General features: G+C 45.1%; 1 protein-coding gene across 1 annotated transcript in view; it reads right to left on the minus strand.

Moving 5' to 3' along the window:
- LOC134936133 (A.superbus venom factor 1-like) overlaps positions 1-19,877 on the minus strand; it is a 168,420-nt gene that overhangs the window by 32,802 nt on the left and 115,741 nt on the right. The window contains exons 29-33 of the mRNA XM_063931049.1: positions 19,329-19,492; positions 18,995-19,153; positions 14,657-14,716; positions 13,843-13,933; positions 1,345-1,396 (exon numbers count right to left, since the gene is read on the minus strand). Coding sequence (XP_063787119.1) covers positions 1,345-1,396; positions 13,843-13,933; positions 14,657-14,716; positions 18,995-19,153; positions 19,329-19,492 — 526 coding nt within the window. The remainder of the gene's footprint in view (positions 1-1,344; positions 1,397-13,842; positions 13,934-14,656; positions 14,717-18,994; positions 19,154-19,328; positions 19,493-19,877) is intronic.

Consider the following 19,877-nt stretch of genomic DNA (forward strand, 5'->3'; position numbering starts at 1 on the left):
CTGGAGATTTATTTAGTTTGAGTTTTTTTTAACAGATTCTCCAATTCCTGCCTCTGAAATGTCCACCTCCAACAAATGTATTTGTTGGACATTTAGTTTAGGTAACCCAATTGTCTTCAACATTGAACTGATTGAAGTAGGAGCATCGGATGTAGCGGTGTATAAATTGGAAAAATATTTATGAAATTGGTGAGATAGATCTGTTTGAGAGGTTACGTACCCATTGGAATTTTTTAACCTTGGGATATGTCTACTCTTTGTTGGCGGACCATATGTGCCAACAGTTTACCCGATTTTCCTCCCCATCTAAAGTATTTGTTCTTTGTATATGTTACCTTCATTAAAGCTTATTTTGATAGGAAGGATTCTAAGAGTTGTTTCTGTTGGATGTATATGTTTTTTTTGTGTGTCTGTCGGTCATTTAAGTAAGTAAGCATGACAAGCTGCTCTCAGGCCCTCGTTCACTTATCACTTCTTTATCACTTCTTTGAGTGTGTTGTCCTGCAAGAAGCCAGTAACTAATAAAAAGATATAGGCAAGTCCTATATATACTATAAATAATTACTGGCCATCCAATACCAAGTGAAAGTGGCATCAAAGGCATACCATTTATTTTGTCCTGGGACAAGAAGCTGTGTGGACCGATAGTAGACACCAGTTACTTGTTACTTTACTGCCATTGTTCTAAGGCCAGCAAAACAAATCAATGGATCTAGTTTATGAAGCATACTGGTTTTGCACCATCGCACCTAGGGGATGTTTATATCTCGGCAGTCGGGATCCTGGCGGTCAGCATACCAACGCCAGGATCCCGGCTGACAGAACGCCGGCAGGGGGCCGAGGGCTTTTCCAACTTGAGGGTGTCTATGACACTTATAGAGTGGGAATAGAACCTGTGGCAAGCGCTGCGAGCCACCTAGCCTGTAAGGGGCTTTGTTGCACTCGTTCCTCTGCCGGCTCTTTGACGGCCGGGATCCCGGCATCGGTATGCTGATCGCCGGGATCCCAACCACCGGGATATCATACCCAACATGCACCTTGATGGCATGCCCAGCGCACATTATGGGGCACACCTGCTCTCCTGTCTCTGGAGATACTTCCAGTAAAGACTTTGTGAAGCAGTTTTTAATGATGATTGATCACTATATTTTAGTTACAAGGGGAAAATCTAAGAGTTCTGTTTGAATATCAAATATAGAGGGGCTGAAGTCCTTTCTTTTCCTATGATAGAGCTGCTTATTTTTTCTTCTTTTTAGATTTGTAAGTTTTGTTTTTTAGGAATAGATATACAATTTACAGTAAACATTCTCATTAGTAGTACTATTATAGAATAAGACCACATACCTTGCACAAATCTCAATTGATACTGTTTCCAAAATACCTTCATTGACCCTAACTGTGCAATGAGAAAAAAAAAAAAAAAATTAAGTCACTGTGAATAAAACACTATACTATAATGATATGCAACATTTGTTGAATAAAATTTTCAGGGTTTTTTTGTTTTGTTTTATTTCAATCTGCCTGTGTCATTGTAAGTTTAGATTTATTAATAATGACTTGTCTATATCCTGGCATGAATATTGTTTGACTAAGGTGCATATTTCTTCCATCTAGAAGTAAAATTCTCAACCTGACTTATGCCTGTATTATTGATCCCTATGCAGCACAGACCCTCAGTAGATAAAATAACGATTTTAGGCAATGGATTGGACTGATTGGAAGTAAAGTAAAAAAAAAGGATTTTGGTACTTACCGATAAATCCATTTCTCTGAATCCACTCGGGGACACTGGAACAGCTTATACAGTTGGGGCGTGAAGCTTGCAACCGGAGGTGTGACACAATCTAAAATTAAATATTTTATGCACAGCAGACTCCTCCCCCTTCCTTCACGCCCCCCATCCCTCAGTTTGGAAAATTTGACGGAGAGAAGAGGACATGAGACTACAAACCGATGGAGAGGAACCCACCATAACCACAAATCAAACAGCATCCAATAACTTTCCTAAAAGAAACTAAAGCTGTTTGCACAAACTGTTAAACAAGAACACTGAACACTACAAGCTGACAGCACCGAGGCAGGTGTCCAGTGTCCCCGAGTGGATTCAGAGAAATGGATTTATCGGTAAGTACCAAAATCTTCTTTTCTCTTTCATCCACTAGGGGACACTGGAACAACTTATACAGTTGGGGACGTTCCAAAGTTACTCCCAAGGGCGGGAGTGCTGTCCGTGGCCTGTAAAACTAATCGTCCAAACTTTGAATCTCTGGATGCAAACGTATCGAACTTGTAGAATCTTGTGAACGTGTATGCTGATGACCACGTTGCCGCTCTGCAAAGCTGAGTAGTGGAGGTACCTCTGGTTGCCGCCCATGAGGCACCTACCGATCTGGTAGTATGGGCACCGACCTAAAACGAAACCCCTTTCACCACAGGATAAATAAGCTTGTCTAATGGTAAGCCTAATCCATTTGGCCAGAGTCTGTTTAGATTCTAGCCAACCCTTCTTGGGACCATCATAAAGTACAAACAAATGGTCAGACTTTCTGATGAATGATGTAACCTGTACGTAAATCCATAGAGCTCTTACCACATCCACAGACATGTCTCCTTCTGCAATTCCTTGAAAAGATGGCACCACGATTGGCTAATTTACGTGAAACCCTGAAACTACCTTAGGGAGAAACTCTGCCCTCGTACGGAGTTCTGCCCTATCGTCATGGAAAATTAGAAAGGGGCTTTTACACGATAAGGCTCACACCTCAGAGACCGGTCTTGCTGAAGCTAAGGCTAATAACAGAGTTACCTTCCAGGAGATATATTTCAATTCCGCTCTTTCCAAAGGCTCAGAATTTGTTGATTTCAAATATTCTAACACCAAGTTCAGGTCCCATGGTGCTGTGGGAGGACGGAAAGGAGGTTGTATCCTTAAACCCCCTGCAAGAATGTCTGAACTTCCTGTAAGGATGCCATTCGTTGCTGAAAAAGAATAGAGAGAGCAGAAATTTGAACTTTCAAGGAACCTAATCTCAGGCCACCATCTAAGCCGGCTTGGAGGAAATGCAGAAGTCTATCCAGGCAGAATTATTTTGAATTCCACCCCCTTTCCTGACACCACTATGTATCGTTTCCATATTCTGTAGTAGTGCATAGCTGTGACTGGCTTCCGAGTGGCTAGCATCATAGGAAAAGCTGCTTTTGGTATCCCTTTATCTCTCAAGATCCGGGTCTCAACAGCCACGCCATTAAACGCAACCTGTTCAGGTCTGGGTGTAGGAATGGTCCCTGTGACAGAAGGTCTTCTTTCTGAGGTAACCTCCAGGGTTCTTCCGCTAGTAGCCCCCTCAGGTCCGAGTACCAACTCCTGCGGGGCCAGTCTGGTGCAATTAGAATTGCCCACACTCTTTCCTGTTTCACCTTTTTCAGTACCTTGGGTATGAGAGGGATGGTGGAAAAATGTAAACTCTTCTGTAAGACCATGGAAGTGTCAACGCGCTCACTCCTTCCGCTGCTGGATCTCTCATTCTGGTCACATACCTGGGCAACCTATGGTTGTTCCGAGACGCCATTAGGTTTACCTGAGGTAGGCCCCATTTCCTCACTACCAACTTGAAGACTTGTTGGTGTAGACACCACTTCCACACATGCATGTCTTGGCGACTGAGATAGTCTGCCTCACAGTTTTCCACTCCTGGAATAAACACTGCAGTTCTTTGTGGCCTCTTTTAAAGCCATTTTGCTTCTTGTTCCGCCCTGATGTTTTATGTATGCTGCTGCTGTTACATTGTCCGACTGTATCCTTATGTGTTGACTCTTCACCAGGTCCTCGGCTAAGAGAAGTGCATTGTAAATTGCTCTTAGTTCGAGAATATTTATGGGTAGAGTGCTTTCTTGTGGCGTCCATCTGCCCTGAAACTGATGATCTTCTAGAACAGCACCCCAGCCTCTGAGACTGGCATCTGTTGTTAGGATCCTCCAATTCCAAATTCCGAATCTCTTGCCTGTTGCGAGTTTCTGTGTAATGACCACCATCTTAGTGAGGTTCTGACCTGTGTCGACAGTCGGATCCTTCGATGTAGAAGCTAGTGTGAGCCTGCACCCTGAGCAATCAGGTTCATCTGGAATGGCCTGGAGTGAAGTCTGCCGTACTGTAGAGCTTCGAAAGATTCCACCATCTTCCCGAGAAGCTGCATACATAGGTGTAAGGAAACTGGTTGGTTCTTTATACCTGATCCACCAGCTTCCTTATGTCCTGAATCTTGTTCTCTGGCAGAAAAACCCTCAATTGTATTGTGTCTATTATTAGACCTAATAATTGAATCCTCTGCATTGGCACTAGGCTGGACTTTTTGAAGTTCACAATCAAGCCGTGTTGGATGAGAAATTATGAGTCATCTGAACATCTCTGATCAGCTGTTGCTGAGACGGGGCCTTGATCAACAGATAGTCTAGGTATGGTATGATCCTGACACCTAGCGCTTCCAATCTTGCGACCATTATTGCCACGATATTTGTAAAAATCCTTGGGGCTTATGCTAGGCCAAATTAGCAAGGCTCTGAAATGGTAGTGATCTTTTTCCAGTGCGAATCGTAAGTAAGCTTGGTGTGGAGTCCAAATCGGTGCATGAAGGTATGCATCCTTTATGTTCATGGACACCATGAACTCCTTGTGTTCCAAACCTGCAATAACCGACTGGATTGACTCCATCTTGAATTTGTAAACCATTAGAAACTGGTTTAAAACTTTTAAATTGAGTATTGGTCTGACAGTCTAATTTTGGCACAACAAAAAGATTTGAATAAAATCCCATACCTCTTTGAGGATCCGTGATTGGTGCGTAGTAGTTTCTGAATTGCACTGTGCAAAGCCCTCGCTTTCTGAGGACACTGAGGCAACCCTGTAAAAAACTGACTGTGAGGGCGCTGTTGAAAATCTATCCGGTAACCCTGCAGGATAATTTTGTGATCCAAAGATCTGGTGAGGTTTGGCTCAGGTATCCTGAAAACCTTCCAGTCATGCGCCCACCAAGGGGGACCCCAGGTGAGCTGGAAGACTGTCATGCCACGGTTTTGTCAGCTGGCTCATCCTGCTTTCTAGCTGTTGTCCGGGAATGACCCTTACCTCTGCCTCCACGAGTTTGTGCGTCAAAACCCCTTCCTCTGGCCCGAAAGGACTGAAATCTAAATGAAGTAAACACTGGACCCAAATAACCTCTCTTAAACTGTGGAGTGGTTCTTGCATAAGGGGTAGGTAAAAAGGTAGATTTCCCTGCAGTTGCCTGTGAAATCCACTTGTCTAACTCAGGGCCAAATAACATCTCACCCCCAAAGGGGGTGAGATGTTGGAGTCAGAGTTGGAGATCTTGGAGTCAGAGTCTACCTGCCATTCTATGAGCCATAAGATCCTTCTACCGATATGGCCGAAGCGGAAATTTGTGACACTATTTTGCTAGCATACTTTGAGGTCTAACACATATATGTAGCTGACTCGCGGATATGTTCAGCTAGTTGAGTAATTTCCCCCAGGCTTTTCTCTTCTTCAAATGCCTGTACAATGCGTCCAGCCCATGCTACTATTGCCTTGTTCACCCAAGCACTGACAATTGTAGACCTGTGCGATGCACCTGCTGCTACAAGATTGACTTTAATGCAGTGTCCACCTTGCGATCTGATGCGTCCTTTATAGTCGTCACATTAGGTATTGGTAAAATTGTCTTTTTTGACAACCTTCCCAAAGAGGCGTCCACCACTGGTGGGACCTCCCACTTTGCCATGACACTCTTTGGCAATGGATAATTTGCTTCAAACCTTTTTGGAACTTGGAAACATTTATCAGGCTGCTTCCACGCTTTCCCCATCTGTATTTGGAGAGTTTGAGGAATTGGAAACACTGCTGACAATGGTTTTTGGGATTCGAATAAATCAAAACCCTCTGGCTCCTTAACTTCTTCCTCTTTAAAGTTTAGGACCTCCTTGACCTCTGTGTCCTCTTCCTGAGAACCGACATCCAAGGTAGTCTCAATCAACTCACCTTCCTCCTCATCAATAACTAGACCATCCTCCTCCTCCTCTCACCCTTCTGGTAGGATGGGGAGGGGCCTCTTAACCGCCTTGCGCACATTGTTGACTGCTTGTGCAGGTGGGGTTAATCTGATCATAAATTCCTCCATGGTCTTGGAAAATCCAGCAGCCCATTCTGAATGCTGCTTGCGGGACTCTGCTATCTTTTCGGAAATGTCTGCCAGGGCATGTTCCTCGACCTAGACGGAGCACTGCTCCAGGGTTCACCGTCCAATTCTAAATAAGAATCGCACACCCCGGAGCTGCCAACCTTCATGCAAACATAATATGTTTAGTGTTCTTGGTTGGTGCTTTAGACATGTTGACTAACACCGTCCCAGACCACTCCGCTGTACTTTCACCCTTTTGAATAGGAAAGGAAAGACCGTGATGGATGAAGGAAGCAAAGGTAAACTGGAGTAATCTGGCTGGATTATTTCTAAATATTTGAAAACAATTTTTAAAAAATAAATAAATATTTTTAAAACACCAGCCCTCATGCAACCCTCGCACACATAACTTTGATTCAGCTTTGATGACTGGGTTCATGTCCAGTCGCTTCCTTTTATTTTGTCAGGATCTTTTTAAGAGAAGTACCTTAAAAATATAAGCATAAAAATGCATGATTAAGGCACAGGATGATCCTTTGCAGCAGGGGCCATTAATGTGCTGTTACCAGTAGAGGGAGCAACCTGTCTATATATCAGAAATCCATCCTTCCTTCGAGTAACCTCACTGATAGGGGCTTTTCTCCCCCACCCCCACCTCCCTTCTATCTCAGTTTGGCGCCTCTTCTTGTAATAAAGATGGCCGCAACTGAATTTATTTTGTAACAGGGGATTAACTCCCCATAATGTAATCGCTGTTCACAGGGAGGCGACTGATCGGTAAATACGCCGGAGAAAAGCAGCAAACCACACACCTAACATATATATATATATATATATATATCCAACACCGTACTCACTCCTGTCTTTGTAAAGCCGGAGCCGTTTCTATAAGCCGCCCTAACTCCCGCCGCTGATTAAAACTCCACAGGAGCTTCAGCGTGCTGCCGATCTAGTGTAAGCCGCGCTTCTCCTTCCCAGTGCCGCTCTCCCCACTGCGCTACCGGGCCCCGTCACACTAGCTGTCTCCGCAGCTGCCACGTAGCATGTTAAACCGCCTTATCTCAGCTGCCCAGCGGTGGGTGCATTACTATGGAGCCCTCGTTTTTGTTAATTACAGCACAGTGTCATGTCCCACCGCTGGCCTGTGCGCGCTGTGCTTTTGTAGACCAGTACTCACTATTAGGCAGATCAATCTGAATGCTCTGTGCTCTGGATCACCTGTGGAGAGATGCAGGTCCCTTCAGAAGGGATCTTTGTATCTCAGGAGTTAGAGCTTTGTCCCCCTTTTCATTAGGTTGACGCAGCTCTATTTTGTCAAGGAGCAGTAGCTCCTACGTGCTGTACCTCCAGCACAATTTTTCAAACTGAGGAATGGGGGTGTGTGAAGGGGGAGGAGCCGAAGTGCATAAAATGTTTAATTTTAGAATGTGCCACACCTCCAGTTGCAAGCTTCACACCCCAACTCTGTGTAAACTGTTCCAGTGTCCCCTAGTGGATGAAAGAGAAAAATCCAAGTAGTGTAATTGCACACTTTGGTAAAACCAAAGTGCACTTAAGGTGGAGTAGATTTAATATGTGCATAATGTAGAAAAAATTATTTGCCCCCTTGTGTTGCAGCATGGTTTCTCCAGGTGCATAGTTCCTTGTTCTTTTTTGCCTTACTCCCACCTCTGAATTAGGCCCAATATATTATGGATGGACCCAATCTGCAGAGTTTGTTTTTGGTGGAACTTATAGAGAAGTAGGTGGCTCCTCGAAATAAAGTTGGCCTAGTTTAGGTTTGTACAGTATGAATTGAGGGCATCGTTTGCATGGATTAGGCAGAATACCTATTAGTTTAGAGGAATAAAAAGCAATACTAGTTAAAAGTAGCATCGGTTTTCACTGCACTTATGGTATAAGTATGGTGATAGACACCACTGCTGTATATGCTAAAATAACGATTCTTTAAACTACAGTATTACCTCTTTTTCCCCAGGTGCTGTGGAAGTGAACTGGATTACAAACATCAGTTCATTGGCTTTGTGGGTTAAATGGTCACTAGTAAGTTTCACTTATGCCAATGATCGTTCCTGCCTGTTAGAATTTTGCCTGTTTTACATTGTTCCCTTCAGTATGATATCATGCCACAAGGGGTCGCCAGATGTGAGCTGCAGTTCTGGAAAGTTTCAGAGGTGCTGCTCTTCCAAGTCTGTTCTGTGCCCAGGTGTCAGATGGTTCACTGCTAATAATGACTATGGTTTGCACCTGACAGATGCCTATTTATTTAGAAGCTGAACTCTTTGTGAAAAAGCAGCAGGGTGAAACGCACGTCGTAGCTGGTGGGGTGACGGTTCTTTTGCTCAAAACAGGAAACCCCTGCCTCAGACCACCCCAATGCTACTTTCCATGTCTCAATAAGGTATCTGGTAACTAGAGGGACTAAGAGGTTTTATAGAAGACGCCTATACATTATGAGGCTAACTCCTCCTATACCTCATAACATCAGTGCTGCAATTAGGGAAGGGGCTAAAGGAGTATGTGCCCCAGGCACCAGATTTGAAAGGGCATCAAAAAGCTAGATGTGACAAGACTCTGTCTGGCAGACAGTGCCATGACTGTCCCCATCTCTCTCCTGCCCGGATCATCCAGCGCTCCCCCCGACCCCCAGCTGGCCCCTCAGTTGTGTGGGCCATGCTCATGCACTCATACATCACCTCCGGTCACACACAAGGGGAAAGATGGCTGTGCTCTGTAATTGTCCTCCTCCGTGTCCTGTTCCACTACCTGCCAGGGCATGTCCTGAGCCCCGGCAGAGACCAGCTCACTTATTGTGGTGTCGGGGAACAAGCGGGTGGTGGAAGAGTGGTACCAGCAGCTGGTGGTGGAGTGGTAACAGCAGCCAACTCCATCTTCGGGTCCCCATGCCCGCTGTGTAAGACCGGATCTCCCAGGCCCTGTCCAAGCTGGGCTACAAGGGATCCCCAGCCAGTGCGTGCAGGGAGAGGAGGAATTGTATCCCTCATAGGTATCCCCAGCGGCCTGTAACAGCAGCGTCCTCCTACTCACATGGGGCCAGGTCTTTGTGTGCCACCGCTACAGGGGGTGTCACTTTGATCTCTACATGAGATATATATATATATATATATATATATTTATTTATTTATTTTAAAAGGGGGTGTCAGATAGCCTTCTCTGTTGCGCTTAGGTTTATTAGCATAAGCCTTTCATCTATTGTTCTCAGCTGCAATACAATACAGAGAGAACAATACAGAAGGGGATTAAGTCATTACAGCAGGGGATTAAGTCCGACAGCACTGGCTAACTTTATCCTATTAAAGGGATAGATGAGCAGGGCTCCATCTGTACAACTACCCCAAATCATCTATACCTGTATGTACAGGGGGTGTCACTGTATGCAGCATTTTTATTTATTTATTATTTTTATTTACTTATTTTCATTTATTTATTTAAAATCCCTGTTTCGGCCCTGATAACATTCAGCAGTTATGCTTTCCTCTGATTGTTGATATTTTTGAATATTTACTTAGTTGATGTTAACCCCCGATTCCTATGCATAACATAAACGGAGGTTAACCCCTAATTTACTGTATAACACTCATTATATATCTATTCTTCTGTCTGTTGGTATTATTAAATACTGATTCAGTTGATGGTAATAGATTTATGAGTTGTGTCTCCTGACACTAATTAACCTCTGACCCATACCTCAGCGTGGTACACATTGTAATTATCTGTAGCAACAGTTCTATTCCAAAGGGCTGAAACGTTGTGGCGATTGTTATCCTTTAAATGCTTCATGAACAGTTTATTGAAGTGATCACATGTTACAATACAGGTAAAAGTGGGTGTGGATCATTAGATCGACAGTGTCCAGGTCGACAATGTTTAGGTCGACCACTACAGGTCAACAGTCACGAGGTCATCAGGGTTTTTTAGGTCGACATGTACTAGGTCGACAGGTCAAACGGTCGACATGAGGTTTTTGGGCGTGGTTTGGTGTTGTTTTCTTCGTAGAGTGACTGGGAACCCCAATTAGTGCACCGTGTCCCCTCGCATGGTACGCCATGCTTCGGGCAAGGTGCCTCGCTCCGCTACCGCTTCACTCGGCACAGATTACCGTTCCCAATCATAGTCCACGTGGATCGTTAAGTATGAAAAAGTAAAAAAAAAAAAAACTCATGTCGACCTTTTGACCTGACGACCTAGAAACCCTGCCGACCTAGTGACTGTCGACCTATAGTGGTCGACCTAAACATTGTCGATCTTCAGACTGGATCCTGTTAAAGTAGCTCTTTTCTTATGCATAGTAAAAATAACCTTTGCAGAGACACAGACCTGATTGGATGCATAAAATTGACCTTTTCTGGACTAGTGATTGCCTAGTGTCAGCATACCAGTGTATATCCAGGACTCGCAGTATTTTCATTGTGTCTGCATTTCTAAGCGTTTCCTGCATCAGCTCAGTCTGTGTATCTTCTCCCAGAATAAAGACCATTGTATGAATACTACTTCAGACCTGATCGCACGCTAGCGTATTTTGCAGCGCTGCGATCAGGTCAGAACCATGCGCAGGGGTGTTGCACAGGTACAAAGTGGATCGTTGCTGTGCGATTGGTTTTACGAAGAATCCATTCTCACAGTCGATCGCAAGGTGATTGACAGGAAGAGCGTTTGTCGGTGGCAACTGACCGTTTTCTGGGAATGTTTGGAAAAACGCAGGCGCGCCTAAACGTTCGCAGGGAGGGTGTCTGCCGTCAATTCCGGCCCCGGACAGGTTGAAGTGATCACAGTGGCTGAGAAAGTCCTGGGCAACTCAGAAACTGCACAAAGTTTTTTGTACCGCTCGGCTGCACATGTGTTCGCACATTTGCACAGCTAAAATACACTCCCCTGTAGGCGGCGACTATCTAATCACTGGACTGCAAAAAATAGCTAGCGAGCGATCAGGTCCGAATTATCCCCTTTGTGACTTACGGTATTTTGCAAATGCACCCAGGTGGTTCACAACACTGCTTTGCTTGTAGCTGGACATTCATTGCTGTATTCTACTCCTTGTTTCTGGCTTGATCTGTCTTTTGGGTTCTGCCGTTACCTCGAACTTGTCCTGTTTATGACTAAAAGCATGTATGCTGCCAGCCCTGACCCCGAACTATAACTACATTATAACTGATATGGATTGTCTGCAGCCAGGCATGACCGAGGAGTATATAAATAAACAAGACTGTTTGTCTGTAGTTAACCTTGGCCTCTGATCACTAGTAATTATTATGTCTGCACTGTTCAAATCTGCTTTTATCAGCACTGTGGCTGGTCTCATCTGCTCTGCATCCATAGTGTTCAACATACTGTACATTTCCACTAACCTATCATGATAAACTTATTACCTAGAGCTGGAGACCTAGTGGCATCTCAGTGCCAGTAAGTGTGTATAATTGTAAAGGGAATAGTGGCTTGCTATAGGTGAAGATTCTTATCTCTCACTCTGCAGGGGTTCAGTATGAGATGAGATGCCGGCATTCCCAATACCGATGCCGGCATCTGTGAAATCACAACAGGGGCGAGGTAAGTATGTACCCCCCTCTCTCTCCTCCACCCTAACCTTCCCTTCCAACAGCTTACCCCTAACCTCACCCCTTAGTGCCTAACGCTAACCTACCTGTGGTGGTGCCTAACCTTAACCACCCCTCCCCGCAGCTGAACATTAACCCCTTCTCCCCCCATAGCCTAAACCTAACCCCCCGGGTGGCGCCTAAACCTAACCTCTCCCCTCCCCCGGCCGTAACCCGCCCACTATACGTACGGTTGGGGATGCCAGCTGTCGCGATTCCGGCGTCTGTCTCCTGACCCTGTCGGGATTCCAGCGTCGGCATTGTGATGGGTGCTGGGATTCCGGTGTCGTTATTCCGACTGCCGGGATCCTGACAGTCGGCATTTTAACCGCATGCCCTCTACAGTTGTTGTCATAACAATACTGAACCACATTAACATCCTTATGTCTATCTGTTGCCTTCCAAACTAGCTATGAGTCCCTAGGTGGAAAAACAAGGTCTGGTGTGAGTGCCACTGAAAGTCCTCTTTATAGACAGAAGAAAAGATGTGAAAATTACAGTGCTTTTATTTAACTCAAATTAAAAATCTTTATGAACACAATAAAACATCAATGGGATCTATTTCCCATGTTAGTCCATTTGAATATAAATGGATCCACACAGTCACAGCCTGATCGGCTCGCAATGTCCTGGGACCTGATTTCCTTGGCCACAAAGGCTCCCAAAAAGTAATCAGTGTTCTTTGTAGTTTAAAAGGTATTGTGCTTTAAAAACGTCACATTACGGTCCCCTCATTTGTATCATATGTAATTTTTTACCAATAAGATAGGACCATAGGAACCCGGTGCAGTAACAGAGTTATTCCAGATTGTAGTGGGTACTATTTCATTTCCTGTCAACAAAATGTATGTCAGGTGTACCTTCTGTAGTTTTCTCTGTCCGCCGTCTCCCCGCCTTGGTCTCCGTTCAAGCTCCCTCCTTGGTAGACTCGCCCGCCGCCGCCTCCCAGAGCCTCAGTGCTCCTTCGTCCTGCACTGCCGGTGGGTTACGAGCAACACCACTCTGGCTTCCGGTTTCGCGGTCCGTGGCTTCCGGGGGTGTGAGCGGGGTGTGGGTGAGCGGCGTTCACTCGGGTGACAGATTCTGAATGCAGCTCCAACGCGTTTCCCCCCCTCAGGGGCTTCGTCACGCGTTGGAGCTGCATTCAGAATCTGTCACCCGAGTGAACGCCGCTCACCCACACCCCGCTCACACCCCCGGAAGCCACGGACCGCGAAACCGGAAGCCAGAGTGGTGTTGCTCGTAACCCACCGGCAGTGCAGGACGAAGGAGCACTGAGGCTCTGGGAGGCGGCGGCGGGCGAGTCTACCAAGGAGGGAGCTTGAACGGAGACCAAGGCGGGGAGACGGCGGACAGAGAAAACTACAGAAGGTACACCTGACATACATTTTGTTGACAGGAAATGAAATAGTACCCACTACAATCTGGAATAACTCTGTTACTGCACCGGGTTCCTATGGTCCTATCTTATTGGTAAAAAATTACATATGATACAAATGAGGGGACCGTAATGTGACGTTTTTAAAGCACAATACCTTTTAAACTACAAAGAACACTGATTACTTTTTGGGAGCCTTTGTGGCCAAGGAAATCAGGTCCCAGGACATTGCGAGCCGATCAGGCTGTGACTGTGTGGATCCATTTATATTCAAATGGACTAACATGGGAAATAGATCCCATTGATGTTTTATTGTGTTCATAAAGATTTTTAATTTGAGTTAAATAAAAGCACTGTAATTTTTATTCAGTCTGGCACTTTCCTATATTTTGTCTTCTCTATTTTTCTTCTCCTTTTCTTTCATCTTCTATTTTTCCATTTAAATATTGCGCCTGGAATTCTTATTTTTTAAGCTACAACCATTTAGGGTAACGGTTTGTCCTACGGCTGCAAATTTAAATACAATTTTCGTTAAGGAGTTTGCGCAGATAATATTTCCCTTGTTCAGAAGAAAAGATGTGAAGGAAAAGGGGAATGGAGGTATTAAAGACTTGGTTCCTCTTTTTATATTCAAAGTTACTATGTGACGAGCGATTCTGAGGTCACTGAGTTACACACTCACCATTAAGTTCCTCTGTAACTTTCACTGAAAGATCGAAGTTTGTGCATTTTTTTTCTTTCTCTGTCTCAAGAGCGTGATACACGGACATCACCTAGGTGACAAACGTTATAACAGTTTACTATCAGCTTAGACCTCTGTGGTTTAGATCTTGAAGTAACATTTGATAAGCACAAAGTTATATACTGTACATAGAGAAAAAAAAAACATTTCAATGTAATATTTTCTCCCTCCCCCAACTAGCGGGCAGATGAACTGAATCAGATCAGGTATAATAGGCAATAGGTGAGTTTGGCCAACATTTCTTGACTGTTCTACTCGGTGGTCATGTGATCAATAAAACAGGTAGTTTTATTGCTTCCTTGGTTTATTAAAGATTTTTTTTAATGATACTAGCACTCCTTAATTGTGTTTTATAAAACATAATATTGTCACTATCTGTAATCAAGTCATCCAGTTGCCATATAGGAGCAGCAAATAAACGAATTACATATCAGGTGTTTTAAATTAAACTATTTCATATATTCTTAGAGCCCGATATAGTAGGGTATATATAACCCCTGCATTCTTCCTTGTACAAAAAGGAAAAAAGTAATGTACAGTAGTGTAGAACTGTATAGTAAAGAACTGTAATGTAAAAGTAGTGTGAGCAGTGAAAGCAACACTCTCATGTGGCATACTGTATAATTGTGGCTTCAAACATTTTTTGGATTAATGGATTACGGCTTAATGCACGTTACTGCTCTATCTCATAGTGAATTACAGATGGAGTAAGGAGAATATCTCTCACATAGCTAAGTGTTACAGCTGCACTTACCGTTAGTGTACCCTGTCCCTTCCCTCTGGCTGTCACTGCAAACTGCCTATTCACATTGGTCTGTAACAAGAGGAGGTTTATAGGAGAATTATAATAAATGATAAATCCATTGCCGCATTAGCATAGACTGTGCCGCAGACCAGTGCAGCCCTCCTCAGTACACACAGACTGTATCACCAGTACACTTACAAAGATGTAAGTCCTCCAGCATGGATTGATGCCACCTACTCTAGAAAGTATAGATTTGTACAACCCTCTCCAGCATGCATGCACTGACTGCTACGACCCGCTACAGCACACATAGAGTGCTGCCACACATACACTTCTTCCACCCGCTACAGCACAGAGTGCTGCCACACATACACTTCTTCCACCCTCTACAGCACACATAGAGTGCTGCCACACATACACTTCTTCCACCCGCTACAGCACAGAGTGCTGCCACACATACACTTCTTCCACCCTCTACAGCACACATAGAGTGCTGCCACACATACACTTCTTCCACCCTCTACAGCGCACATAGAGAGCTGCCACACATACACTTCTTCCACCCTCTACAGCACACATAGAGTGCTGCCACACATACACTTCTTCCACCCTCTACAGCGCACATAGAGAGCTGCCACACATACACTTCTTCCACCCTCTACAGCACACATAGAGTGCTGCCACACATACACTTCTTCCACCCGCTACAGCACAGAGTGCTGCCACACATACACTTCTTCCACCCTCTACAGCACACATAGAGTGCTGCCACACATACACTTCTTCCACCCGCTACAGCACAGAGTGCTGCCACACATACACTTCTTCCACCCTCTACAGCACACATAGAGTGCTGCCACACATACACTTCTTCCACCCTCTACAGCGCACATAGAGAGCTGCCACACATACACTTCTTCCACCCGCTACAGCACAGAGTGCTGCCACACATACACTTCTTCCACCCGCTACAGCACACATAGAGTGCTGCCACACATACACTTCTTCCACCCGCTACAGCACAGAGTGCTGCCACACATACACTTCTTCCACCCTCTACAGCACACATAGAGTGCTGCCACACATACACTTCTTCCACCCTCTACAGCGCACATAGAGAGCTGCCACACATACACTTCTTCCACCCTCTACAGCACACATAGAGTGCTGCCACACATACACTTCTTCCACCCTCTACAGCACACATAGAGTGCTGCCACACATACACTTCTTCCACCCTCTACAGCACACATAGAGTGCTGCCACACATACACTTCTTCCATCCTCTACAGCGCACATAGAGTGCTGCCACACGTACACTTCTTCCACCCTGTACAGCGCACATAGAGTGCTGCCACACATACACTTCTTCCACCCTCTACAGCGCACATAGGGGGTAATTCAGACCTGATTGCTAAGCAGCATTTTTTTGCACTGCTGCGGATAGTCACCGCCTATAGGGGGAATGTATTTTTGCTGTTCAAGTGTGCGATCGCATATGTAGCAGAGCTGCACTAACTGATTTTGTGCAGTCTTTGTGCAGCCCAGGACTTACTCAGCCGATACGATCACTTCACCTCACCTAAGCCTCACCTGTCAGATATTTAGTCATTATGTGGTGAGTCTCTGTACTGCAGTCTGGCTCCTGTCTGTGTACTTCACCTGTCAGCATTTTGGCCATTACCTTGTGCCTGGCTTCCAGCCATCCTGTTTGGACATGCTTCCCTTATTACCCAGCTAGCTCTGCAGTCCAGTGCTGGTGATAGAAGTTTGTCATGATACCTGTATGTTCCTGTGAGAACCTGTCAGCTTCCTGTGGAGTTTGTATCCTGCGTCTGGAGTATTCCTGCTTGCAGCCAGTCCGTGCCTGTGTCCTGTGTCATGGTTTCTGGAGCCTAGTCATGGGAATCTGTTCCAGCCTTCAGTGATCCTGAACCTTCAGCCTTGTGGTCCTGTTCCTTCTGCATACACCCTTCGTGGTGTCGTGAGTAGCGGCTTTGCCGCACTGTTTGGCTGAAGCCTTATTTTCTTTATTTGTGTTCGGTTGTGTCATTTTTGCGGAAGATTCCGCATCACTGCCTTGCCTTATTACTATGGTTTTGTATTTGGCGGTTAGGCTGTGTTACTTCGGTTACGGTTTTCTAGGCGGCCGCGCCGCACATAAATTAGTTGTAGTTTTCAGTAGTTCCCCTTTCTCTTGTGTTTCTGTTTTAGTTAGAGGTTCCCCTTGTTCTCTCTCAGTCTCGGTTTACGCCTTGTCTCCAATTAAGACCGGAGGGCATCGGCGTTGGGCAGACCTAATCCGCCCTTCAAACGCGGCTGCCGTGGGCTCAAGAAAACATAGTCTCGCAGGCGTAGACCGACCATGTGGGGGAGACAACGGAGTCAGGGTTTCCATAGGGGTTGCTGCTAAACTCAGTTCTAACTGCAGCATCACGTTCCTGTACTTGGAACTTATCCACCCTGTCTCTTGAGTACCAAGTACAGTGAACGTAACAATTGGCTTCCTTACCCACTCGCGCAGGATAAAGAGAGTATCTGGACCCTCGCTAGGTGGAATACCCGGCCAACACCACAAGGGAGCTGGTAATTATTAATCTCCAAACTGGATGTCGCACTAATATCTTAAAGTGAGGAGGACTGTTTGCTGATCAGAACATATTGTATATGCCGGCATTTACATACACTGACTTGCCTTTTCTCAGAAAAGCAAAGAAGTCGAGTGGCCATCAGGCTCATTTTAAGTATATTGTTATTGTGGTATTATGAATTTGTCAGAAACTATGTGTTTTATTAAATGAGTGACATATGTTTTTTAACTACACCTGATATTAAGATGTTTTTGTGAAGCGCTGATGTTTCTGTTCTGTGAGTTGGGGTGACTGACTAATGACTCATTTAACGGCAGCTTAGAGAACCAGTCCAGTCTTGAGCGCCTGATTGGTATTAAATTATTAATACTATTTCCATTTTTCTTGGACGCCCAGCACAGGACTTGTCCGCGCCACATGTCTGGCCCTCCCCACACCCCTTCCGGTGCAAGTACAAAAGCATCGCACAGCAGCGATGCTTTTGTACTTGATGAATAGCTCCCTACCTGCGCAGCTCCTGCGCACTGGCAGGGAGCTACCCATCGCTGTCCGGATCACAGTGGCTGCGTGTGACGTCCCCACCCCCACCCCGCACAGTCCGGGCACACCTGCATTGCCCGGACCACGCCCCCAAAACATCGGCCAAATGCTGCAGGTCCGCCCCCTCCCGTCCAGCGAACGCCTCTTCCTGTCAATCAGGCAAAGGCGATCACTGGTTTGTGATGGCCATCGGCTGTCTGGCATGCGCCGGCACACTGCGGCACCAGCGCATGCACAGTTCAGACCTGAGCGGCTGCTGTGCGAAAACGCACAACAGCGATCAGGTCTGAATAAGGCCTTAAGACTGTAGAGCAATTTAAACATGCTTGGGATAGGCATATGAATATCCTTACAAAGAACTAAGGTTCAAGAAGAGTTGAGATTACCTAAAGGATAAAAAAAAGGGGCAGACTAGATGGGCCGAGTGGTTCTTATCTGCCATCAAATTCTATGTTTCTACAGTATGTTTCTATAGTCGGTGGCCGCTGGTGGTCACCTTATGGAACTTACATTGCACGAACGTTTTTAACGGTGGTACACTCCTATTCTTGCTGAAACAAACCCCTTATCATTTTACATTCCGAACTACCTAACCCCTCAACCCCTGCACAGTTCCCTTTACTCTCTGAGAGGGTTCTGCCTGTCCCCTGGAAGGGTTTGTTGGTCCAAGGTTTCTTCTCTCTTATGTCTCTCCAATGCTTGATACATTTCACCCAAAGGGGGTTATGTACTAAGCATTGTAGAGTGATAAATTGCAGAGAGATAAAGTACAAGCCAATCAGCTCCTAACTGCAATGTTACAGGCTGTGTTTGAAAAATGACAGTTAGGAGCTGATTATTTGGTAGTTTATCGCTCTACTTTATCATTCCCCAAGGCTTATTACATCTGGCCCTAAGATTCAGGATATGTGAAGTGGATTAGGGTCCTATTATCATTTATTTCTTCAAGGGTGTCACTGTTCAGAACACACATAATTATTTCCAGGCTCACTACCCCATAGAGAGTGAGGTGCAAAGCACTCTGACATCTTGGGCGGTGCAAACAGAACACTGTAGCAAAACCAAAATTTCCATTTACATGCCAAGGAAACTGCCACACAGTGCCAGGCTATCCATCAAACATGCTACTGTGCTTTCATCACACAGCCACCAGCTGTCTCTCCAATCATACAGGAGAGCAGACCCCATTCATCCTGCTATAGACCATAGCTCTCACCTCAGCAGAGCGTGACAACATAGCGTTATCAAAATTGATGCGGTACGTTAATGGATTATTTCTCTGGGGAAGATGGAGAGAAACATCCAGATCTAACTCATTGATTGAAGGAATATCTATCTGGTACTGAGCCAGCGCTTGGAACATCACAATGGTAGCCTAAAGGAGACAACATAGCCATGTGTGAGACAATGTGATGGGCAGTGAAATGCAACAACAACTGAGCAAAAGAAATGAGTCAGAATCAACAAATATATAAAACAATACCAAGAATAGTAGGATCAGTGTAAAGAAGAAGACGCACACCTACAGGAGAACTAGCCATGACACTTACTTGTGTGGACCCATACACTGCTCCATAATATCTTTGCTCATTTATCCAGCGGACAATGGGTCCAGTTAGTTCAAACTCCTTCAACTGCAGCAGAGCCAGCAAAGCATAGCTTGTGGCCTCCAGAGTGATAAATCTGGACCCTGGTTCTTCCCAGTGCAACTTGTCTTGGGAGAGAGATTCAATCGATCAGTAACAAAGGGCAATCATAGACTATGGGCACTAGAAGATGAACGGTGGTGAAATCCTAGGAGGCTAATATTTTATCTTATAGTAGCTATATTAAAGATCACCAGGTTCATCTCACAATATAAGTAGTAGTGGTTCCCAAACTCAGTCCTTAAGGACTCCCAACAGGTCACCTAATAGGTGCACAGGTGTATTCATTGAGCACTGACACATTTTAAAAGATCCACAAGTGGAGCTAATCATTTCACTTGTGATTCTTTGAGGAGACCTGGAAAACATGAACTGTTGGGGGTCCTTGAGGACAGAGTTTATGAACCACTGCAATAGAGGATCAATCATCTTAAAGTTTGTAGTTGAGTTGCT

This window comes from Pseudophryne corroboree, chromosome 6 (assembly GCF_028390025.1).
Source record: "Pseudophryne corroboree isolate aPseCor3 chromosome 6, aPseCor3.hap2, whole genome shotgun sequence".
Classification (NCBI taxonomy): Eukaryota; Metazoa; Chordata; class Amphibia; order Anura; family Myobatrachidae; genus Pseudophryne; species Pseudophryne corroboree.